This window comes from Pinus tabuliformis, chromosome 3_1 (genome assembly GCF_031772625.1).
Source record: "Pinus tabuliformis cultivar Carrire ecotype Pingquan chromosome 3_1, CPIR1, whole genome shotgun sequence".
Lineage (NCBI taxonomy): Eukaryota > Viridiplantae > Streptophyta > Pinopsida > Pinales > Pinaceae > Pinus > Pinus tabuliformis.
In genome coordinates this window covers 979,217,933-979,244,123 of record NC_142301.1, presented here as the reverse complement: position 1 = coordinate 979,244,123, position 26,191 = coordinate 979,217,933, and the positions used below count along the sequence as shown (strand labels likewise).

General features: G+C 41.8%; 1 protein-coding gene across 1 annotated transcript in view; it reads left to right on the top strand.

Annotated features, from left to right (window-relative positions):
- The window catches only part of LUT1 (Cytochrome P450 superfamily protein), a 286,615-nt gene that overhangs the window by 69,485 nt on the left and 190,939 nt on the right, over positions 1-26,191 (top strand). The window contains exon 3 of the mRNA XM_089412345.1: positions 18,641-18,838. Coding sequence (XP_089268471.1) covers positions 18,641-18,838 — 198 coding nt within the window. The remainder of the gene's footprint in view (positions 1-18,640; positions 18,839-26,191) is intronic.

The following is a 26,191-nucleotide window of genomic DNA, read 5'->3' as shown; positions in this document are numbered from 1 at the left end:
ATCTCTTTTGATATTCATGTTTTGTACATTTTAGTAATTGCTTGATGAAGAGAATATAAATTTCACAAACATTCACAACTAATTATTAAGTTAAGAAAAATCTACCCTAATCTGCAAGCATTTCGATTTCTCAACAGGTCAAACCAGTCAAAACATTTGAAAGTCAATGATAGTCAAACTACAATTTGCGGTCAAATTTGGCCCTACGGTCAAAGTTTGACCCTGCAATCAACCATGCGGCTTGCGGCTAATTCCTGTGGTCAAACCCACACGTGTGGCTTGTGGCTGGTCAAACTACAGTCAATAGTGCACACATGCAACCCTCCTTTGGTTAGCGATCTGTAGTCAATCCTTAGTCAAAGAGCTCGGTCAAGGTTTGGTCAATTCGACCCAAAACAACTCGATCTTCTCCTCACATGTGTGGCCAAGAGAGAGATAGAAGATGAAAATGATCTCCAAATAGACTTCTCCTTGCTTTGTGGAGAAAAATGAGAGGTCCCATCATCTACTTATACTAGTTGAATGGAGTGAAATAAACCAAGGGACACGTCCCTTCACCCTAATGGTCCGACTTGTCATTCAAAAATCAAATTTTTATTTTAGTTCTTCATATTTCTTCTAGGCCAACTTAGGCATGCGAGAATACCTCCCGTTTCTACACAAAAAATCAACAAATTTCTCTGTGAAAATTTATGAATCTACACATCAGAAATCCCACTGCAATTACTGGTTTGTCCTCTCCTACTTGTTTTTACATTCAACAAGTTATTTAATTATTTAAACACTAATGAAAAACACTACTACAAACTACACTGACATACAGATCATAAACTGAAGTAGATACGAGACAAACACACAAGGGACACCGTTATTTTTGAACAAACATCCCCGAAAAAACCCAATGTGCGAAAATCGATGCAGCAACTCTGAGGGTTTTCTATTATTAAGCAGTAGTTCTGAATACAACTCTGGATGCCCTCTTGACTATCCAGTTATAGAGATAAAAATATACTAGTAAAAACCTAAGTGAGATTACCTCACTTCACCTGGCAAAATCTCTTTGTTCCGGCAACTGGACTGACTATCCCTGGCTACAACTGTGCTGCCCCTTCGTAGTAGCTGCGTGGGCCTGCGTGGAGCACACTGGGACACTGCGTCAGCACTGCACTGCCTCCTCTGCCTCCTGGAGCTCCGATGTCAGCCTTCTCGGCTGAACCTGCTTCTCCCCTGGCTGAATTCGGGTTTTTGCTGGAGGGTGGCTCTACCCCAGCACTGGAAATGCGTGGGCCCTTCCTGGCCCAACATCAGTCTCCTTGGGTCTGCCCTGCCTCCTCTTGTGTCTCTCTGCCTCTGTTTGCTGTTGATTTGAGGTCTCGGAGAAGATCCTCCAACCTCAACTATCCCTGCCCCTCCGCTGCAACAGATCACTTGTTCGATTTTCTCAGCAAACCTCGCCCCAGAAAAATCGAACTGATTGATCTCTCAAGTGTATCTCCAAATGATTCTCAAGCTTCTTATACTTTTCTTGTTGATGAATCAACGACCGAGATTAAGTCCCTAATCAACGACTAAGATTAAAACAGACTTGATCCCCTTGTCATTTAGAAGTTTCTCACCCATATTCTTTTTAATACCCATTAATATTTTTATTTTCCTAAGTTTAGATTTAGGAACCCATTAAAAATATTAATTATTTTAATAACTCCTCATCCGAGTGCAATTTCTCCAAACTATTTTTGGGTCTTGGAGATCTTATGTATTCTAGCCCCTCCACAAAATTGCGGATCTAAAGCACATCCGATGCTACCCAAAATCAACACTCCCTTTTAGCGAGGAATGTGCTCTAGTGACACTTCTCAACAGAAGTACTACACTGATCCACTGCATCGGTCCTTTGTGCTGCGGATGCTTGGCCTGATGCCCTTCATCCACTGCATTGCTGCTTCCTGTACTGCTGCCCATGACTCTGCCACTGCCACTGCTACATATGTACTACAACTCCCTCTCAAAATGCTGCATCATGTTGCCCATAGCATTGCCACTGCTAATTGCTGCACTACAACTCAGTTACTAAGAAGTAAGTAACTGAAACTTCACCCAAGCACTGACATGCTGGTCAGTCTGGATGCCTCGTGATGTTGAAGCTACCTCTGCTGCTAATATGTGTTGACCCTTTGCTGCTACTGCGCTGCTGCAAACTGCTCTGTGCCTCTCGCACTGCTACAACATTCACTGCGCTGCCTCAGACTTTGGCCCTCTAGCAATGCCACTGTCGCTCCATCACACCTTGCTCCAACCGACACCCGTCATTATGCTACTGTTGTTAAGGCCTCCCGTAGCCGTATGTGATCCAAGAGTTTGGGCACCTCAAGGATCCTACCCTTCATGCAATCCTCTCGACTACAACTCCATGTCACCCCACCTCTTCTCCAGAGGCACATGAGCATTCATGGCACAATCGTCATCCTTGCCTTCCCTGTCAGCTTTCGCTGGAGCAACCTTTGATTCAAAAGCTTCCTCCTTGCCCTTCTTCCGGGGGTACTAAGTGGCATAATGTCCAAGTTCCCCACACTTGAAGCATTTGACCTTGGAAATATCCTTCTTCTTCCACTTCTACTGCCCTTGCTGTCTCGATGATGCAAGAGCTGCATCCTCCTCCTCTTCCTTCTTGATCCGGGCTCCTTTGTCGCTACTCCCTGCCTTGGTCAACCTCTTGATCTCTTCTTGTCGAAGAGCTGCCCACATCTCCTCCCCACTGGGAAGAGTCGCTTTGCCCAAGATACTTTGGACAAATGTCCCCCAACCCTTGGTGATTGCATTCAGGGCAGTGCTGACCATGAACTCAAGATCTGGTGTAGACCCCTTCTACACCCTTGCAACTTGAGGAGGAAGGGATCGACCTCTTCTCCCTTCTGCATCTGGTACTGTATCAGCTGATTTTCTAATAGCATCTTCCACTGGATGGAAGTGCCCTGGTATAAGGTGGTCGACGTTTCCCACATCTCCCTTGCTGTGTTCTTCTCAGCAATGTGTGGGACCACATGATCCTTTAACCCCGTCTAGGATCATGCACTTGGCGTTCGCTTGAGCCTCCTTGTACTTCTTTAATGGATTAATGTCAACTGAAACAACAACTACTTTCAAGGCATAGTCCTTGATGCGATGTTTGTCTAGGATTGCCAGGATCCTGGCTTTCTAGATGACAAAATTGGATGCTCCATCCAATCTGTCCTGATCCCTCAATCCATTACTCTGTTCAAAAATAGCACTGGTTCTCTTCTCCCTCTCCTGCTGCTAATCCAGCAAGACTTGGATCTAGATTTCTTTGGCATAAGAAACCCTCTAAGGAACAAGCTGCTCTAGACTCCCTCTGAGTCCTGATTTCCTTCATGTAAATCCTCTGGCCAAATGTTGAATCACTCCTCTCCAATCCTCCTTTGCTGCTGCAACCCGGATGTAGATTTCTTTGGCTAGAAATCTGTCAAGAAAGTGACTCCCTCTACCTCGGCTCTGTCTCCGCAGACAATGTTCTGCACCAACAACAATAGTGTCCCACCAGCTCCTTAGATCGAATCTGCTCTGCTCCCCTAGCCCTGAAAACTGAAGAATCTGAGCTCCTTTGGCTCTACACAATCACTACGTGAGCTAGATCAGCTCCTCTTGGCCACTGCGTCACTCCTTCCTGGTCCGAAAAGATGACGTGGCTCTGCGTGAGCTTGATTTGCCCCTCTACTTTTGCGTTGGCCTAGATAGCTAACGTAGTTATTGCGTGGGCTCCTCCCAGCTATTGGGTCACCCTCACCTAGCTCAGAATGCTGACGCAGGCATTGCGTGAGCCTCTGCATCACCTTTTCTGCACTGCATCACTCTCCCTTTGCTTCTCTGGCTTTGGAACAATGCTATCACTCGGGATAGCTACCTCTCTGCAACAAATTCTCTGGATCTCCCGGTTGGTGTTTTCAGTCTCCTATGATCTGCAATGCTTTGATACCATGTGAAAATTTCTGAATCTACACATCAGAAATCCTATTGCAATCATTGGTTTATCATCTCCTACTTGTTTTTACATTCAACAAGTTATTTAATTATTTAAACACTGATGAAAAACACTACTGCAGATTACATTGACATACAGATCATAAATTGAAGTAGATACGAGACAAACACACAAGGGACACTGTTATTTTTGGCCAAATGTCCCCGGAAAAACCCAATGAGGGAAAATTGGTGCAACAACTTTGAAAGTTTTCTATTATTAAGCAGTGGTTCTAAATACAACTCTGGATGCCCTATCGGCTATCCAGTTACAGAGATAAAAATATACTGGTAGAAACCTAAGTGAGATTACCTTACATCACTCAGCAAAATATCTCCGTCCGACAACTGAACTAACTGTCCCAGGCTACAACTGCATTGCCCCTTCGCAGTAGCTGCGTGGGCCTGCGTGGAGCACACAGGGACATTCGTCAGCACTGCATTGCCTCCTCTGCCTCCTGGAGCTTTGACGTCAGCGTTTTCGGCTGAACCTGTTGCTGCCCTGGCTGAATTCAGATTTCTGCTGGAGGGTGGCAATACCCCAGCGTTGGAAATGCATGGGCCCTTCCTAGCCCAGTGTTAGTGTCTTTGGGTTTGCGCTGCCTCCTCTGGCGTCTCTCTGCCTCTCTATGTTGTTGATTCGAGGTTTTGGAGAAGATCCTCCAACCTCAACTATCCTTGCCTCTCTGTTGCAACAAATCACTTGTTCGATTTTCTCAGCAACCTTGCCCCAGAAAAATCGAACTGATTGATCTCTCAAGTGTATCTCCAACTAACCTTCAAGCTTCCTCTTATACTTTTCCTGTTAATGAATCAACGACTGAGATTAAGTCCCTAATCAACAGCTAATATTAAAACAGACTTGATCCTCATCACTTAGAAGTTTCTCACCCATATTCTTATTAATACCCATCAATATTTTTATTTCTCCTAAGATTAGACTTAGGAACCCATTAAAAATATTAATTATTTTAATAACTTCCCATCCAGGTGGAATTTCTCTGAACGATTTCTGGGTCTTGGAGATCTTATGTATTCTAACCCCTCCACAAAACTTCAGAGCTAGAGCACATCTGATGCTATCCAAAATCAACATTCTCCTTAGCTGAAATTTCTCCTCCACAAGAAAAGTTCACGAGCCTGATACGTTGATGTAGTGTCTTTTCACATGCACGTCTATAGGTCACTTCATCCTAGAGTAGGCAATGCGACTCCTCACATGCACTCTATAGATCACTCCATCTTGGAGTAGGCAATGCTAGTATCCTTGGGCCATTTACCCCTGGCCAAATAAGTATGGATTGTTAGGTAAATGTAACAATTTCCTCAGGTCAAATCAGCATGACCTAACCAAAGTCCTTCATGGCTTCTCAGGAGAGGATCTGCCCTTGGACCATTCACCTTAGCCATATCAGCATGGCCCAACCAAAGTCCTTCATGGTTTCTCAGGTGAATTACATCAATCTTCTCTGGTCAAATTAGCATGACCTAGCCAAAGTCCTTCATGGCTTCTTAGGAGAAGATTTGTCCAGTGATGCAGTTGCCTTGGCCCCCCTGGTCAAATCAGCATGGCCTAGCCAAATCAACATGGCTACTTAGGTGAATGTATCCATCTCCCTTGGTCAAATTAGCATGACCCAGCCAAAGTCCTTAATGGCTTTTCAGGAGATGGCTTGCTCGATCTTGCAAAGACATCAACACTCTGTCTCAATGAGGGAGACATTTTGCATCACGCCAAGCTTGTCACTGAAGTATACAAACTTTGCTCTAGATAGAGGCTTGGTGAGAATGTTAGCAATCTACTTGTCTGTGGATATGTACTGGAGCTTCATTGCTCTTCTCTGCACGATGTATCTGATGAAATTATATTTATCTTTGCTTGATCAAATAGCCCTACAAGTAGCTCCTGAAGCCACACTGCTTCCTCACTTGAGGCATTGGCTACAATATACTTTGCCTTTGTTGTATTGAGTGCCACAAAAGTCTACTTCTTACTAAACAAGGAAATCGTAGCCGATCCTACGCTGAAGTAACACCTCGAGGTGCTCTTTCTATTCTATAAACTCTTGGCCCAATTTGAATCAGTATATCCCTGCAGCCTCACTTCACCACCTGAGACATATCTCAAACCATATCCAATTGTACCATGTAGGTACCTCAACACATGCTTTGTTGCATGCCTTGGCTCAACCATAAATTGGCTAGCTTCCTTCATTGGATCCATCACCACAACTGCTTTCTAGTCACCTTGACTGGGTGCTCCCTCTGACATTGAAGTAGATCCTCCCGTGACAATCCTAGTTTCCCCCTCTGCCACTGTTGCTCCCTCTGTCACTGAAGCATATCCAGCTGCCTTGGCATGGTCCCCTCATAGAAAGCATATTGCTTCTAGAGACTTCTTGTCTCTGAGCATCTAGTCTGATGATCTCAAACCATGACATCCTCTTAGAAGGTTGCTCCTTCCATTTTGCCCGACTGTCTTCTTCCTTGGAGCTGGAAGCTCTTCCATCAATCTTGCACGGTCCTGGATGTCCTAACAATCTATACAATCCTCCCTCTCGAACATCAATCACTTCCTATTGAGTCTATGCTCAAGCCCTTAGGCCATACAAGAACCTGACCTTTTGGCGATTGGAACAAAAATATCCTCATAGTCCACTCCCTCTTTTTGCGAGAACCCTCTTGATTTGAAAATGGGGCACTAAAGGCTTCTTGTCAGCTTACAAGAACCTCTCCCATTCCAAAGCTTACATATTTCCAAGATCTAGCTTATGCTTGACAATTTGCAGAATTAAAAGTGCTTGAAAGAGGTGTATGTTTGTGCTTGTTTTTAGACTGTTTATGTGCTTTAAGTTTATTTGCTTATGCTGATATTTAAACACACATAACAATAAATAAAGCAACAAATAAACAAACACATAAGGCAACAATATAATTAGGAGTTCACCCAAACCTCTTGGGCTACATCTCCGTGAGCTCCAGTCAACTCGACTAAGCTCTCTGGGATTATGGTAATCTTTCTTTTACAAGTTCCACACTCAACTCCATTGGTTTACAATTGAACCTATGGGTTTAGAATACCATCTTATCCCTGGCTGTCCATACTCTGCAGACAGATCTAGGCTTCTCTGAACTAGACTCCTTCAATCAGTCCTCTGAGCTATCTTGAGCTCTAGCTTGCACCAACTCCTTCAGAATTCTTTTATTGTCTCTGGAATTCCTTCTTCTGTCTTTAGCACACTTCGGACATCAGCAATAGCTTGACCATTTCGATCTCTTTGCTGTTCTGAACTTCATTACAACATCATGGCTCTTAGAAGTCTGCTTTGAGCTCTCTGGCTCTGCGGTGCTCTGGATTTGCAACTCTGCTGCGCTCAAGCTCTCTGGCTTTGCAACTCTGTTGCGCTCAACTCTTGAGGCATCACCCCTTTGCCATCGCCCCAACCTCTGGTGGCTTCTCTAGATTTCACGAGTTCTCTGGCTCTATGGCCTTGTGGCTCTCGGCTTTGTCAGCTCTGCGAAGGGGGAGAGAGTACTATGCGATTCTGTCTCTGCCCCCAGCTGTGAGCTCCCTCGAGAGAGGACTCACTTCGCTACTGCTACATTTTTGTGAGCTCCCCTGTGAGAGTCATACTCTCTGGCTTTTGAGGAATCCTCTGACTCTACGGTTCCTGTCCGTTTCTCTGTGTGTAATCATTCCTTTGCCTCTGTGTTTCTTCGACTGGCCCTCTGGCTCTCTAGCTCTGTGGCTTTGCGACTGACCATCTGGCTCGCTGGCCCTGTGGCTCTGCGTATTACATAATGCATTATTGTTACAGAAATGCCCCAATTACAACATGGAACAAAACGTTGTAGGAATAGGGACCGTTTCACAATGAAAAGAAACAGGCGACCTTTTTTCCAAAATCTTCGAAATAATGCATATCTCGTTCGTATCGGAAATACAAAGAAATCCCGTAAATCCGGATTTCAAGATTTATGAAATCGCGGCTATAAACCTCATCGGGTCCGTGCTTTATCGCAAGTCGCAATGGCATGGCTCTTTTATATGGCTGCGATCCCATTCGCCAATCGCTGATATCGGCGCATCGCATATCGCATGTCAACGACCCTTTGTATTGTTGCGATCCACTGATCGCCAATATCGGTGCATCGCATATCGCTATCGCAACAGCCCCGGGGGTCTTCGATTTGACTGTGCCGATCCGCCGATCGCAATCGCAATCACTCATCACAATCGCTAATCGCCTGCCCAGGGTTCTGATATCGCATGAAGGCCTTCCTCCGATGCGATATATCGGAGATCGCTATCGGGGAGTCCTTCCACCTCCGTTTAAGTCCTCCCTTTGACTTTTTCCGATGCGATTTCCTTAAAGAGCCTTTAAGTCCATTTTTATAAGAAATTGCCTCCTTTTCTAAGGATAATGGGCAATCTTCTTTTACGCAGGTGTATGTCAAGTTGTCAACAATCTGGCTCTGCAGTGTCGAATGTGGCTTTGCGGTGTATGCCAACAATCCGGAATGCCTCTGCGGCTCTTCGGTGTATGTCAACAATCCGGAATACCTCTGCGGCTCTGCGGTGTATGCACTGTCAACAATCCGGTGTATGGAATGGCTCTGCGGCGTCGGCTTTGCAGTGTATGGAGTAGCTCTGCAGCGTCGGCTCTGCAGTGTATGGAATCCAGGAATAGCTCTGCGGCGTCGGCTCTGCGGTGTATGGAATCCAGGAATAGCTCTGCGGCGTCGACGGTGGATTGATAAACCCAAGCGAAAACCCTAAACCCAAAACTGGCGGGACTCGGCAAATCGGAAAAATCGACAGACTCGTGAGTCAAACTCGCGTTGACCACGAGTCAAACTCGGTCAACGCGATTTGACTCGCAGAGTTTTGACTCGGATCGTTTCACGGGCGATCAGATTTGGAATCGCGAGTACTCGCCGATTCCTGTTACACTGGTGTAAGATATAGCAGTGGATACCCCCGTTTTAAGGTAGGGCGATTGATTGCCCACGGTCCACTAGGGGTTGGGACGATCATGGGTTCCTAAATGATAGAGGAGGCTCATAGAGCCTGTAGGAACCAGGGTGATGGCCATAATGATGGGGTAGAACTCATGCATTGGCGTTTGCCCACATGCTAAATGTGTTTTCCCTAGCCGTCTTTTGCATTTTGTGGTACATTTTTTGTTGAATGTGGCCAATTATGCTTTTACTTTTCTTTTTAGCTGCATCAACCTCTTGGGCATCATTCTAGGTTTGACCCAAGGTGTGGGCATGAGAAGGGGAAAGCTAACCCTAGGTGGACCTAGTGGAGGAATGTGGACCCAAGTGGGAGAAATGGTGAATGGGGTCATAATGAGTGGAAAGGGGGCAATATACGTGGATGAGGGAGTGGATCCACACAACCAAAATAAGGTTTTCCCATGAAGTACCATCCCTAAAGCCCAAAGGGTCAGTAAAAGAGATCCCACGGGACTAGAATCCAAGGTTAACATCCAAAAAGGGTCTATGGGACAAGAGCACAAAACTAGCCCATTCTTTCCGCTAAATCCCCCATTAATCCATGCCCAGAGGTGTCCATGATGAGAAAACTACAATACTCAATTACCAAATGACGAGGCATACCTTTAGGTTCGGGAGGCCCACCTTCAAACATACGATCATGGTAGATGGGTGAGGGACCACATGGCTGGATCAGGTGGCAGAGAAGTGGCACAACGAGCTAGTTGGTGGCTGCAAGGGGCTGTTCGCTGCCCGCTGAGGACCATCTTGGAGAAATTTTTTCCCCTAGGGATATCACCCACAAAATGGTGGGTAACATCTAGCTCCAACTGGGATGTGATCTCTCAAAGAAGTGGACGAAGCTACTTGAATGGGAGGTCATGAGAACTCCAACAATCTCTTGGTTACCGCAGACCTGTTACCTGCACATATAATAGATGAAAAACACAGGGCAACATGCTTTCGCTATGTCTCATGATCGCACATGCTTGGATTAGGTTCATAAAATCAACTCATAGAAGTGAAATGCAATTTTTAAATCTAAATGTAGCTAATCTACTCTGATAAAATCATATGACATTAGTTCTAATGCAAAATCAACATGCAATGCATCCTACCCTAACATGCATATGGTAAGAGCAATACTAAGTGTAATCATAAAGCTAGTGCAACCAACATATCATAACGTCATTATACATATGCCTGCCAGTATGATTACTCATATAGCAAATCCCAAAGCGAATGCGAACACAATCACATGGAGGATGAAGTGGGTGGGAGGTGGGAAAATGTGATCTCCATTGGAGGTGAAAGGAAACCCTAGGAGAAGGAGAATAAGTCATTCTAAAAGTGCGAGGGTTTCCCTCTAAGTGCACAATGATGGAATGAAAGATCACTCTCAAGAACTCCCTATCACAATCATTGCTTGTAATATCATGCTTTGTAGATGTTGCAAGGTCGTGATGAGAGGGGAATGAAGGGCGAGGGACAAAATTAGTGCAACAAATAGGTTGCTCATGGTGATAGTCACATTGGAGAGGGAAGGTTGCGAAGTGATCATAATCCTGAGGATGAGTCAAAGGAGATAAAGTTTATTCGATGAAGGGTTCTTCCTTGACACCATGTTCAGAAGGGGGAAAGGGCTCATGGTCACTTGAGATCATATGAAAAGTGGCGAGGGACTTGCTTGAGGAAGACTCGATACGATGAGCAAGAGGGGAAGGCAAAGGGAAGGTTGAAGTGTCATATTCAATGGGTTTTCCTTCCTCAAAATCATAATCTAAAGGCTCAAGTGATTTGAATATATGATCATAAGGAGGATAGGTAGGAGCCTCATTGCTTTCCTCATTATAAGCATCAAATTACTTCCAACTGTCCCTCTTCATGCAAGGGAGAATAACAGTTCTCCTTCCCAAGGGTATCGATGGATATGTAACCACAGTAATGGCTGGGATAAAGAGAAAACCAATCTCAGCCTCATCCTCTTTGTCGGTGTCATAAATGGTAGCACAATCAAATTGAGGCCCAACAATTTCCCATTTCTCCTTTTCAATGCAGAAGTAATCTCCAGTGTCATTTTCCAAGGGGCTAATGGGATCAAATTTCTCAAGATCCTCAAAAGAAGAGTCCTCGTGAGTGATATCCTTGAGAAAGGTAAGGTTGGTCTCAATTTCACTTTCCATAAAATCATTCTTCACAACACTTATGTTTTCAGAGTCATCTTGTTCATCATGTGGACCTAATGAGGACTCATCTTCCTGCTCATCACTAAGATCCTCAAGGTTATCTCCAACTTCTTCATCTTGACTAATGAGACCTTCCCTTCGGAGGGCTTCCTCTAGGGTTTCACAAGCAACTTCATTAGATTGGAATTTGGGTCCCTTGTACTCTATAAATTTGTTGAGCAACTTGATAAACGATGAAATGCTTTCGGGCTCACATGAGTCTAGCCAACCTCGGTGCGTGTATTCAATAGAAGCAATAAATAACTCCACGAGGCTGTATAGATGAACCACATTAACTTTGGAAGCATGCTACAAAAGTTTTGCTATGTGGTCCAATGCTATGGATGGATCACCCTTGAATTGTGGCATATTTTGCATAAACTTCCAATCCAGGCCATTTGGGTATCTTGGAAACCATGTGATATCCAAAGCAAGAAACCACTCACAAAGTTTTTTTAGAACCCATTGATCTTTATATATTGATATCATGGAAGTCGCCAGGGTGAACTAAAATTGCCTTAACAAATGCTTGCTTCACCCTACAAGCATTGACTTTGAAGTTCAATGAAGAACCAGGGCTTCGTTCTTCCAATGGAATCGCCAATAATGATATGTCAATATGTCTTATGGGGAACAAAACACATGTTTCGTGTCCCCAACAACGACGCCAAAATGTTACTTCTCAAACTAGCAGGGGGCCTAAAAGGGACTCCTTAAGGGACGACTATTAGATCAAGGGCAACAATGGAGACTTAGCCCATTGTCACCTTAGCTAAGACTCCCTACTCTTTACAGACTTTCACCAATGGGAGGAGACCTGGTATATGGAAGGTCACTTGTGAAGGATGAATCGACAAATGGATGTGAAGCGACCTTAATGATCCTTTTCCTAGAAGGAGGTCAAGAATGGAGCTTGCTTGCTCTTTAAGCAAGGCACACATCTTTCTAGGAGAAGGAGGTGAGGGTTTAAGGGCTAGGTTGGGGGGATATGACTTGTAAAGGAGTTTCCCAATCCCCAAAATCCTTATTAAACTTGGTTTCCCAAGTGGTTCTTAAAGAATTAACTTTTCAAAGGTATGGGACAACACAAGACCAAGTGGACCCAGCCTAAGTTAAGGGGAGGGAGTTTAGCAACCAATGATGATCTTAACCCAGACAAGGAAGGGGAAAGGATGAAAACAAGAGTTTTCACTTAGGTACTAGCCTAGGGAACACCAGGGCAAAGTTTGATCTCAGAGTTAGGGCTTCGGATATCTCACAATCCCACCGTCGAAATTTCTTCAAATTTGGAGGAGACCTTGAGGACACACCAACGTAGTAGAGGCTAGGAGATCAAACTTTTTCTATGGCTACTTTGTCGGGAAAGTGATGCCCTAGGTGGCTTAGTGTGGCTAGACCTAGAATGAAGAGGGAAAGGTGAAGAAAAATGGTTCTTTGAGTGACCATCTATAGGTAGACCATTGCCTAATCCCTTGGGGAGAATGGAGTCTAGGAGAATGATGAGAAAGGACTTTGTTTCTCGATCAAGTAGGCCTCAAGGACTACTTTGCTTGGCCTTTAGGGCAAGAAGTGACCTTCAAGATTTATACTTCGCTTTGCAAAAAGTGATGGCTTGTCAAGATAAATTCGAAGATAGAATTATCCCTAGGAGATTTCATTCAACATACATGGCTCATACATTGAGAGATGCTATATAGAAACAATAATTCCACAATCTCGCAATTATGCAATGCAACAATCAGCCTTAATATAGAGAAAATCCCATTCAAATGCATATGACAAAGTAAAACAAGAATAACATTAAATGTGTGTACTTACATGTAAGAGAACACATCCAACCATCAACAATTTGCCAATAAAGAAGCTCCAAGATAGGAAAATCCAATGCAAACATCAAAATTCAACCATGCTCCAATCTGTCCTCTAAGAAAGAAATGCGAAATTCTCAAGAAAGAGAATGATCTAATCCAAGTGATGATACAAATGGATTCATGTCTCTCCTATTTATACACTCATTAGGAGTTTGAACTACCGAATTTGAGCCTACATTAGCCCATCAACTAAAATAATGTGCAAATAACTATCTTTTGGTGACAAGCCCACAAAACTAGCTCATAAACAAAATAATAAGCCTCCCAATAGGTCGAATAATCAATAATGCATGTCGTTGGGCTCTCGAAGAGGCCTGGTGAAGTCCATAAGTGCCAAAATGATGAATTTGACTTCCAAAAGTAATGGATAAGGGGTTGGCCCCTTGTTCTCCACATAATAAACCTGTGGTGCTCCCAATGGCTGTGAGGGCACACAAGTAACCTCATGGGTTTCCAAGTGAGTCGAAGATGCCTGTGGACCATCTGTAAGGGCTTAGATGATGGCGTAAATGATGCCACATCAACATACAAGTTCTAGGTCACCTACCAAGTGCATGGTACAACTGTGGGGCTAGTTGGGCAAAGGTGAAGCAGGTGCATCTTCCTCATCCAATAGGTGAATCTCGAGCAATCTCTGAACATCTCTAGTGATCCATGGAGTGCTGTCTACTGCTATGGAGGTCCATGGCTCTCAACACACACCCTACATGTGCCAATGTAGCCCTCTGGAGGGTTAAGACCCCGTATAAGGAGACCAAACCCAAGATGGAGACCACCTACAATCCTGCATAAGATCCAATGCGTCCCCTAGCCTTCCAGTACAACAAGTCATCAAGGAAATCGAGTAAAAGAGCTTACAAACCATGGACAACAAGTGGGGACTTCATAATGGCATGCCCTTCCATAATGGGCTTTGGCATGTGTTAATGTCTCCAAGCTCCAAATGGGATTAACCAAGTATCCCATTAGGTGGTTTCTACTTCTAAAAGGAATAATATATCTAAGGGACATCATTTAAAAGGTGGTGGCACATGATAAAAAAATGAATGGAGTAGGGAATGAAAAGGGGTAGCCTTGGGCCACATGTTGGGGTACAACGGTAGATAGTAAAAGGGAAGCCCACACTTGGGTATATAATGTGTAGGAGGGAGCAATCATGGTACATGAGGTGCTCCGACCTTGATTTTTCCACCCTTCTTTATATGCATTTTTTGATTTGACTTTAATTAATTGCTCGGGGCTCATGGGTAAGAGCATGATGTGTGAGATATGATAGTGGATACCCCCCTTTTAAGGTAGGGCGGTTCATTGCCCACCAGGGGTTGGGACGATCATGGGTTCCTAAATGATAAAGGAGGCTCATAGAGCCTGTAGGAACCAGGGTGATGGCCATTATGATGGGGTAGAGCTCATGTGTTGCCTTTTTCCCATGTGATAAATGTGTTTGTCCTGACCATCTTTTGCATTTTGTGGTAGATTTTCTGTTGAATGTGGCCAATTATGCTTTTACTTTGCTTTTTAGTTGCATCAACCTCTTGGGCATCATTCTAGGCCTGACCCAAGGTGTGGGCAAGGGGAAGGGGAAAGCTAACCCTATGTGGACATGGTGGAGGAATGTGGACCCAGGTGGGAGAAATGATGATTAGGGTCATAATGAGTGGAAAGGGGGCAATATATGTTGCTGAGGGAGCGGGACCACGCAATAAAAATTAGAGTTTCCCATGAATTACTATCCCTAAAGCCCAAAGGGTCAGTAAAAGAGATCCCACAAGACTAGAATCCAAGGTTAACATTCGAAAGGGTCTAGGGCACAAGAGCACAGACCTAACCCATTCTTTCCACTGAATCCCGCCATTAATTTATGCCTAGAAGTGTCCATGATAAACAATCTACAATACTCAATTACCAAATGACGAGGCATACCTTTAGGTTTAGGAGGTCCACCTTCAAACATACGATCATGGCAGATGGGTGAGGGACCACATGGCTAGCTTAGGTCGCAGAGAAGTGGCACAACGAGCTTTTTGGTGGCTCCAAGGGCTGTTGGCTGCCGGCTGAGGACCATCTTGGAGAAAACATTTCTCCTAGGGATATCACTTGCAAAATGGTGGGTAACATGTCGAAAATCACGACAATTGAAGCACTTGACTTTTGACATATCCTTCTTCTTCTTATCCTGAACATGAGTGGGTCTTCTACCTATATTCTTCTTATCAAACTTTCCAGAGTTCCTTCTTCCTTTTCTTTTCCTTGTGCGAGCTGCAACAACTTGAGTTTCTTCATCGTGCGGATTTTGTAAGCTATTCCTGGGCAACAATCTGGTCTCCTCTCGAACCCAATTAGTCCATAGCTTATCAAACTTGGACAATTTTTTCATGCACAAATTCCCTAAATAAATGGCTCCCATGAGGAGGGAAATCCATTGAGAGTCACTGCAACAAGTTTTGTATCATCAATGGTATCTCCAATGGCTACAAGCTCATCTTTGATGTGGGAGTCTCTTATAAGATATGAGACAACAAAATTTTCTCTAATCATCATGACATTACGGAGACAATTTTTTAAGGTTAACTTCCTACTAGTGTTATTTCTCTCATACTATCCTACCAAAGCATCAGACTACTTCCTTGGTAGTCTTCAATGCAACAACATGAGGAATCAAGTGGTCCTTTATGGAATCTACCAATATTTTCTTCTCCTTGGCTTTATTCTTCTAATACTTGGCTTTCTCCCCAATTCCCTCTAGTTTTGGAATGACTTTCTTCACATGATACTAAAGCTCATTTTCTTCCAAGAAAAGTAGTATCCTGGTCTTCCAAGATCTTAAGTTGATGGTGGATTCTTCCAAACTAGGAAAAGTATTGCTATGCAAAGCAAACAATAAAAACAACACCATAAAATTGAAATATTCAGTGCACACTCATAAAAAGTCTAGGAATAACCAACAACTGAGCCATTTTATTATAATATGGGAGAAAAGTAAAATAATGTGGAAGTGGTGCCCTTGGGCTTGCCTCAATGGCAAGCGTGATCAAGCCCAGGTGGTACTATGTCAAGCCCAGATGGCACAAATAACTGTTGCAATGGTGCCCTGCACTACCCTTGTGAAATTGTGTTGTCTGTTGTTGGAAACCCCACTTCCAGTGCTCAGAAAATTACAGGAAGTTATCCACGGCCTCTCCACCAAATACCCAGCATAATCCACAAACGAATTGGCCAAATGTTGACCTCCAAATTTTGGCCCAAATTCCCCTTAGCTACCATCTCTCCAACTTCCCGGAGTACCTCACGATGTGACTGTGCAATCCCCGCGCTGCTGTAAATCCCTATGCCGCTGATACTCGACTTACAACTACTGTAACTCGTCTCCCTGCTACTTCTACGAACTGAGATGAAGAAGAACTCCCTCCTAGGGCTGGCACTCAAAGTCCATCGAAGCAAGGGTTGAGATCTCTGCTCGGAGACACTCGTGTGCTAAACAACATAGTAACCCGGCTAAGCAGCTCGAGCAACTAAGATTGAGTAAAATATGTCAAAAGATAAGATGTCCAAATGAGGAGAGCTACCTTCCTTATATAGATTTCTTAGAGCACTTTTCCCTCCATTTTCCCTTCATCGTGGGTCCCTCACCTAACCATCGATTTCCCCTCCATGCAAATCGAACTAGGAAATGCATATTCCCCTAGTATGGGTGCCCCCCACATATACTTAACCACATCAAATTAACCTCTGCTAAGTCTAGCCTCCTAATAAAATCGAATGGGCCCCCATCACCTCCAAAATTGGCCCCAAAATGTAGAAATTAATACTGTTCCAAAATAATTTAGGAAGGGACATGACAGATGGCACCATCTAACTTGTCTTCAACTCTGAGACTTGGTGCCATTTTGGTAAGAGATCCCCCAAAAAAATCAAGCTGTTGAACACTTGTCTCTTACGCCGACTTTAATGGCTGCTCTTTCATCTACAAGATATACAGTAGAATACAATTTTATGCCAGATAATAACTTCCTAATGATTTTCACACAATATTCTTTCTTATGTCATTGATATCATTGAGCAATTGCACTTCAGAAACATATCAATAGTAAGTGTAGCGGAAACAGTAAAGATCATAGAAAGACAGTCATGCGCAACACAGACAACAAATTTTACCATGGGAAACCCAACCTTAGGAGAAAACCCAACAACTTTTCTTTAGGAGAAATTATTCTTCAGCGAGGTTTACAAAATCAACAATTTTGTCTACAAATCTATGTCCATAATCCAAGTCAAAAATATCAGTCAAACTTGGTCAGTATCCAGCAAGTCAATGTTGGTTAAACCAGTCAAAACAGTTAAATATCAATGCTGGTCAAACTACAGTCTGCGTTCAAAGTTTGGCCCTGCAGTCAAACTCGCATGTGTGGCCTGTGGCTGGTCAAACTGTGGTCAAAACTACATCAGCAGTCTGCATGTGCAGCCCTCCTGTGGTTAGCAATCTGCAGTCAATCCTCAGTCAAAGAGCTTGGTCAAATTCTGGTCAATTTGGCCCAAAACAACTTGATCTTCTCCTCACATGTGTGGCCAAGAGAGAGAGAGATAAAAGACACAGAAATGATCTCCAAAATAGACTTCTCCTTGCTTAGACTTGCTATTGCTTGGTGGAGAAAAATGAAAGGTCACATCATCTATTTATACTAGTTGAATGGGGTGAAATAACCCAAGTGACAAGTCTCTTCACCCTCCTGGGCCGAATTGACTTTTATGGGCCGACTTGTCATTCAAAAATGAAAATTTTATTTTAATTCTTCATTTTTCTTCTAGGCTGACTTAGGCATGCGGGAATACCTCCCGATGCTACACAAAAATCAACAAAAATCACAAGTGTGAGCCTCATATAATATGAGGGGCAATAATGTCCAGTTGAGGAAAAGAACATAAACAAACTCATAATCTCAGATTGCAAGCTATCTTTTATAATGTCCTAACTCTGTGCGAAATTGCTTATTCCACTATTGGATCTTTGTTGGTGAACCAATCAAGTTCTTCCTGTCGTCCTTGCCACTTTGAAAGCTATTCCTACATTTAGACCCATTATTGGGATTTTGAGCTTTACTATTATTGAATATGGATAATCACATTGAAGTGTTTTATTTGTTTTTTTTTTTGGTAAATTTGCAAAAGTTGAGGAATAAGGACATAATAGTTGATCTTGCTTTTAATTTGTAAATATTATATTGAGATTGTAGTAGCCAAGTTTTTAGAATTCAAATATTCTGTTTTCAGTCATGACTAGATGATGTTTAGGATTATACAAGGGGACAGGAAGGATTTAGTAATTTTTAGTGTTAACTGAACATTTATTAACATTCTTCATTCTCCATAAATTAATTTCCTTTGTTGTGTAATTCTTCTTAGGGAATTTCTTTGTTTTTATTTCCTGGTTTTACAATAAATGAGATTTAACCCAAATACTAACACAAATATGATCTGTAATACATTCCTTTGCTTGTTTCCTCTTGGCAGATTGATCTTTTATGCAAGGTAATTCCGAGGCAAATAAAAGCAGCAAAGTCAGTGGCTATTATTAGAGAATCTGTTGAAGAACTAATAACCAAGTGCAAAGCAATAGTGGAAGCTGAGGGTGAACAACTAGAGGGAGAAGAGTATGTAAATGAATCAGACCCAAGTATTCTCCGGTTCTTATTGGCAAGTCGTGAAGAGGTTTGTGATACTGAATTGACTACACTTTTTGAGAGATTTTGTGTTAGGTTGCCTTACCATTATTCATTTTTGTTGTAAAATGAATCATTGATTTAATATTTCATATAACCAAATAGGTTGCATAGGACACAACTATAGCACATCTTTTGCATAATCATGAGATCTGCTTATGTTCCAGAAAAGAGAGTGGGTAGAAGATCACATTTGCAAAGGGTTGGATACTAATAAAATGTTTATTCAAGTCTATGTGCAACACTTTGTAACAATTTTTGAATTGTGGCACATTGTGATTTTACACACTTGGGATTGACTCAAATAATCAATTTGCACTCTTTGCATGACATCTCATTCACATTGATTAAGGAAATTTTGAATTGTTGGGTTGATTACATTAATAATCAACATAAGCTAATTGTTACTCCCATACTACAATATATTGGTTAGGTTGACTTTAGGGACATTACCCTATGCTAGGAAGATCCCATTTCCTAGGTTTAAAGTGAGAGGCAAGGCCATTGAGGTGATATTGGGTGGCTTTCCTAGTAGTTTCCTCTAGGATCTTCTGCCGTGGTTAGGATGCTTCCATCTAACGAGAGTTTGAGTGGTAACAGGTAGGATTCAAGTAATTTTTGTTTTACCTACTTAGTTTCTATCATTCATATCAATTCGATTATAAGGCATTAATCGTTTTCATTCACTTGTTTTAATCATTATGAAAAACGAACGCATAAAAAATTTCAATTTTCAACCATTAGTGGTTACATAGATTAGATTACAAACGAATCGCTTGGACATTTTGAGGTTATATCTAGGTGAACTCTGTGCTTTTTAGCATGAGTTACCTTGCCGATCTTCTCTCTTTTACACATATTTCAGAAAAAAACTGAAACCTTTTTCTAGGATTTTGTATCGGTATACTCATATAGGCATATTAAGTTGCATTTGTTTTAGGGTTTTTTGCAAAAAGTCAGCAAGCCTAGCTTGCTGGATTTTGACTTTTTACACAGAAACATGGGGAAACTAGAGGACTTTTTCAATTGATGTGTACTTGGGTATCATCCTAGCATATATTTGTTTGCGTTAATTCATTGTTTTCTAATTCAAATCAGCGAGATTATTTTTGCTGATTTCTGTTGCTATCACATGGAGTGAATTCCTAAGTGAGTATGACTTTGGAATATCTTACATTAAAGGAAAAGAAAATGTAGTCGCAGATGCTTTAAGCAGAAGATCTCAAATATTTTTCCTCATACCTATCAAAGTAGACTTAAGGCAACAAGTACTAGAACATCTCATAAGAGATAGCTGGTATTTAAAGGTAAGATTTAATCTTGATAGTAAAAAGTCAAAAGAACCTAAGTTTGAGGGGTATGAACTAGAAGATGATGGAATCTTGCGATTTCATGGAAGGATGTATATTCCTGATAATGGGGATCTCCAAGACACCATCCTTAAGGAAGCCCACAGAGCAGTGTATTGTGCACATCTCGGGGTAAAGAAAATGTATACTGATACCAAAAAACTCTTCTTCTGAACAGGCATGAAACACGATATCGTTCAATTCGTTGCAAAATGTCTTGAATGTCAGCAAGTGAAAGCTAATCGTTGTCACTCATCAGGTCTCTTGCAACCTCACGACATTCCTATGACCAAATGGGAGATAATTTCTATGGATTTTATCGTCGGACTATCTCTCACTCCACAAAGACACAATGCCATTCTAGTTGTGGTGGATAAATTAACAAAAAACGTTCATTTCATTCCTGTAAGAGATACTTACGAAGTTGCTGACATAGCTCGAGTATTCATAAATGAAATTATCAGATATCATGGAGTATCTAAGAAGATCATATCAGATAGAGACTCACGATTCACTTCAAGATTCTGGACTTGTATGCAATCAGCCTTAGGAACTCAACTAAATTTAAGTACAACTTATCATCCTGAGACTGATGGGCAAACGGAAAGGGTAAATCAAGTACTAAAAGATATGTTAAAGATGTACGTTATGGATCAACAATCACACTAGGAAAAGTACTTATCCTTAGTTGAATTTGCATACAATAACAGCTACCACAGTTCAATCGGAATGCCTCCATTTGAAGCATTATACGTGTTATGAAGAATTTGGTATTTACGGATAAATACTAATTCCCTAGATAAGTAGCCATATCTAAAACAACAGTTTAAAGCACTTTAACCTTTTTCTATAAACAATAGATAAGACAAAGAGAATGAAATGATCTACTGGTACTTTCGCTTTCCTCTTGTCTCCTTTGTATCGGTCCCGTCGCTCCTTCCCGTACTTAACACGCTTGAGAAGTACCTTAAACATCAACAAAAGACAAAGAACCAATCAAAGCAAAAGATCTATTGATTACAAGTAAATGGAATTAGATACATTCACACATATAAGCATCATATATCAAGATAAGTATGTGGAAAAAGGTGTAAATACTTTATTGAATAGAAGGAAGAATTATAACCATGAAGCCTGATTCGAAGTCACTCTTCCAGCTTTGGTTCCATTCACATCACATCATAAGCATGACATTCTGGCAACGTAACAACACTTACAATAGTCTCAATTCTCGAACTAACATTATCTCCTTACAATTCATCAAAGTCCAGCCCTTGATCACTTAGATGAGTGCTCAATTTATAGGAAGATGGAGGAGGTTTTGTCATCAATGAGGGTATTGAATGGCCTTCCAAACTTAGAATTAGTTCCATGGAGGAAGGGATGAGAGGATAGGAGGTATCTTAACTCATTCCTCATCCATTTTCGAGCTCATAGGAGATGATAAGTGTGGGAATCTTCTAGAAGGCTCCAAAAGATAAGAATATTCCCCAAACCCTATGTGAATTTCGCTCAAACTCGCCCAACGCAGGTTAAAGAGGGCCTAAGTTCTCTGCAGAGCACCCTGGCATGGACTTAACTGCTCTGTAGCGCACCCTTGCATGGGCCTACCTGCGCTGGTCCCTCTAGAGGTCATTTCAGGATGTCTTCAGGCCATGAAACTGTCTGGGAAGGAGGCATTCAAAAGGTTGACTTGTTTAGGGCATGTAGCAACTGAAATTAGGGTTTGATGAGCCCTAAAACACTGATCTGGATGATGGGAGTGATGTGCCCAAATGGATCTGTAACAGCTGCCCCCTAAAGCATGAAGTTGAAAAATGTTAATGTTGAGTGAAATGCTTTACGATGTGATGAGGAGGTTCCGAAGTGGTTGGTGACCTGCATCGATTACAATACATGATATCATGATATTTTCTCATGAATTGCTGAGGGAAGGCATACCCATGCTCAGCATATAAACTTTCATTACAAGTACATAGACAGTCGTCTACAGATATAGACCCATGATCGGAATGACCATCAATGTAAAGTCATTATACGAATGATTTGGTACATTTTCTGAAATCGCAGCCCGGATGGATGAAACTAGATCCGGGGTCTTCTATCTCGTTTAATCGTTCGCTCAAGTACAAGTCTAACCATGTGAATATGTGATCTGAAGTCGAACATGGGAAGACACCGTCTGATTACCAGCCAATGATGTAAGCCGTTAACAAACGCGAGAGAAATCACTGATAATGATAATGATCCTCAAGGTACTGCAGTACATTCTGCATGGTGTGAATGGATGTTTTGATGTCGAACACCATACAAAGTCTTTTGGTCGAAGGTTAGTGATGTCAACCTATCGCCGAAAGCGAGAAACTTACCATTGATGTATGCAAGCCTCAAGGTACTAGAAGGGTGTTTCTAAGTCAACTTCTTGGATAATGTGTTGATGTCGACAAGAAGCGACTCGTCATAGGAGGGCCTTGATGTATCCCACATCAACGACACGAAACGAGTGTAATGATTTTGGAGACGGAATTTGACTGACGACACAAGGTTCAGGAATGGCGGTCATGAAAATGAAGGTTTATGGTATTGCAAAGGATGAATTTTGACTGAATGACTTCTCTTGAACATGTCGGCGACACTGAAATGAATTGGTAGCATTGACCCAAAACAAAGTGATGGATGGTATGATAGACCAACGGTATGATAACCATCAAGCTGATAACCCAACCCAAATAGTCATGGTGATGAAGTGAAAGTGTCATGTTCAAGAGCGACCTGCTACCAAAAGTGGTTTACCCCTTTTTCCATTTTCCCCAGTCATTGTTGACCAGTACCTCTTTATTTTTTATCAAGCTTGAGGAGGATAACATATGCTTGTTGTATAATTTCACCCTTTGGGTGAATCCATCACTATGTGATGTTTTAACGAGTCTAGAGAAGGTGAAACTTGGTCTTGTCATGATCGACAAGTTTGTCGCTATTTGATGTTTTAACGAGTTTAACGACAATGATAACTCGGTCCTTTTCATGTTTAGAGAGTTTGAAAAGGGACGAAAAGAAAACTCCACAAGTTCTTTTTCGTAGATTTGTCTCTCAAGCCCGAAAAAGCGTAAAACAATACGAGAGAGAACCTATTGACCATGTTTGGTCAACGTATTCCTTTTTCGTAAATAATCTATCTCAGCCCGAAAAAGGGTTAAACTTATACTGAGTAGATGTCGTTTCCAATCCATTAACGAGCTGAAAAGGATAAGCGCTTGACAATCTTTTCATATTTAGAGAGTCTGAAAAGAGCTTAAAGAGGACTCCAAGGGGGTTCCTTTTTCGATGTTTAACAGAGCTCAAAAAAGAGATAAAAGTATGCTCTGTGGTCAAAGATACAACTTACAATCGAGCACGTCAAATTCTATAAGTTAGTTGTAAAACCTGCTCAAAACACCACCAAATGGATTAAACATACCTGTTTCATGAGTAAAAATAGGTAAATACTAAAGTTTATTCAATTAATGAACATGAAATAAACATAAAACAAGTATTTACCATGTCATTTTTACCATTTAATATTTACCATTCAGTTTTGTGCTCTGGGCTAGTTTTTTACCTCGAACTTCAGCAGCTGATTGTGAGAGATTCTGTGGACCATTTCTCGTGCTGTCTGGACCAGGTAGGAGATCTACCCCTCCTCTTTCTTTTCATGTCATTCTTTTATTGTTTCATGCAAGTTTTAGGGTTTTTTGGGGCCTCTAGGGTTAGATTTTTTCGCCTTGGGATCAGCATAGGCTTGCATGTCAAAAAATGCGCTGAAGAGCACCCAGATAGAAGGCTGCCTGCTCTGTAGTGCACTGTCTCCTTGCATGGGCTGTGCTGGGCGAGTTTCCCAAACTTGTTTCACTTGTTTGCTCCAAAATTTGTCCTGTTTTTTGCATGGAAAGGATCCTAATTAAGCTTATGGTTTGATTTCAGGCTTTCATCGGATCAGAATGTCTATTACTTGGCGAGAAAGAGAGCATGAAGAACAAGACATGATTGCCCTAAATAATCCAGGTATAGTTGAGGCCCTAAAAAACTGTGGGTTGCTCAATCGAAAATATCGCGATATTTTCGGCAAAACGATATATCGCCGAGAAAATATCGCGATATTTTCTGTTTTGATAATATCGCGATATTTTCAAAATATCGGCAAATATCGGAAAATATCGGCAAAATATCACGATATTTTGAAAATATCGGCAAAATATAGGCATTTAAAAATTTGAAAAAATTATTTTTTATGCTTGCCGATATTTGCCGATATTTTCGCCGATATTATCGCCGATAAGATATTTTCTGGACCCTCGCCGATATTTTGCCAATACCGATATTTTCAACACTGGTCCGGAATGAGGCAACAAATAGAACTATTGCAATTCTTTGTTCATGCATGGGATCCGACAGATCAGGGTTTTCACATAGGGGACAAAGTGGTCCCTATTATGATCGATGATGTTTACTTTCTTACTGGGCTGTTGAGGCAAGGTGCCCCCATCTTACTTTCAGGACTTGCCCATGGAGGTGAATCGGTGAAGGATTACATTCAACAGTTTTGTTGGCCAGGTACTCAACCTAGCAAGGATGGGAAAATAATCATTAGGGATGTAAGTGATTTGCCTTTGAGAACTATCCTTTTCACTATCGCAAAGTTGGCTGGCAATGTGACACTTCATCTAGCGAACAGATCATATATGCAATATGCGCTAGAGTGTCTTGAGCCAAAAGTATTCCACTGGTCTGAGGCCGTACTTTCTTCACTGAAAAACAATTGACAAAGGTAAAAAGTGGTAAGACGAAGAATTTTAGCTATGGTTCGATCTTAACCGGAATTCCATTGATGCAACCACAACATGTAACACTGGGTGTAGCTGGTATTAGAGATCCACGGATGCAGAGGTGGGTTGAATTGATGGCTAGACATGCGGGTTAGTCAAAAATCATTTTTTCCACTGCATTCTTTAGTTGGTTTGGTCGACAACACATTATCATTGAGGAGCATCCATACTCGGGGATGGATTTTCGTGGAGATCAGATTTGATTTTACCAGTGGGCATTCAATGGGATGCTATAGGTAAATTGTTTGACCAAAATGTTTTTGATTTTCAAGTTTCTACGTGTTTTTGTGTTTTTAATGTTTCCAAGACTAAACTAAAATCGTTCTCATTCATGTAGATGTGGGTACTGTTCGACCTATGAGGCACTAATTGGAGGCAGGTGGGCCACCGAGGATAAACATCGAGAGAATGGTTCTCCAGGATTTGGATTTGGCCGAGACCTTGGCAGAGTTGCAGGATCATGTGGAGGGATTAAACCTTGGTATTCTGGATGTCCGGATTGAGGAGTTACCTATGAGGCTGTAGTGCCATACTATTGGTGTTCTAGGCCGTTGGATGCGGCTCTTGCGCATGATAGCTCTGGCTGTGACTTGTTATCACGAGCATCACTAGGTCTACTTAGGATGTTTTTGCATGCATTTTGAGTTTTTAGGTCAGATGACCAAACGTGTCTTGGACACAAATTTTGTAAAAACTTTTAAAACATCTATCTATTTTTACTTTTAGAGTTTTTATGTGTATGACTATATGCAATATTATTCAACTAATGATGTGAATTGAAAATTTACTTTTACATGTGTCACAAATGTATGTTTAACACATAATTCGCTAATGAGTCGGTTAATGTGTTAAAGTTTTTGGAAATATGTTGATATTGAATGTACTCAAAATGTCTTTCCAAAAGACGAACTCTAAGGAACATACGAAGAATTGTTGGATTTCAGACAGTATAAATGTTTGTTAGTTGTAGTACAATGAGTTGTGAATCCAACCTAATGATGATTTGGCGAATGCCAAGTGAAATGGCATCAGAGAGAAGTTCGATCAACACGCTATACTCAGCGATATTGTTCGTCGATCGACCGATACAAATCCCTTGAAAACTCACTAACTCGCCACTTGGAGCGAAAA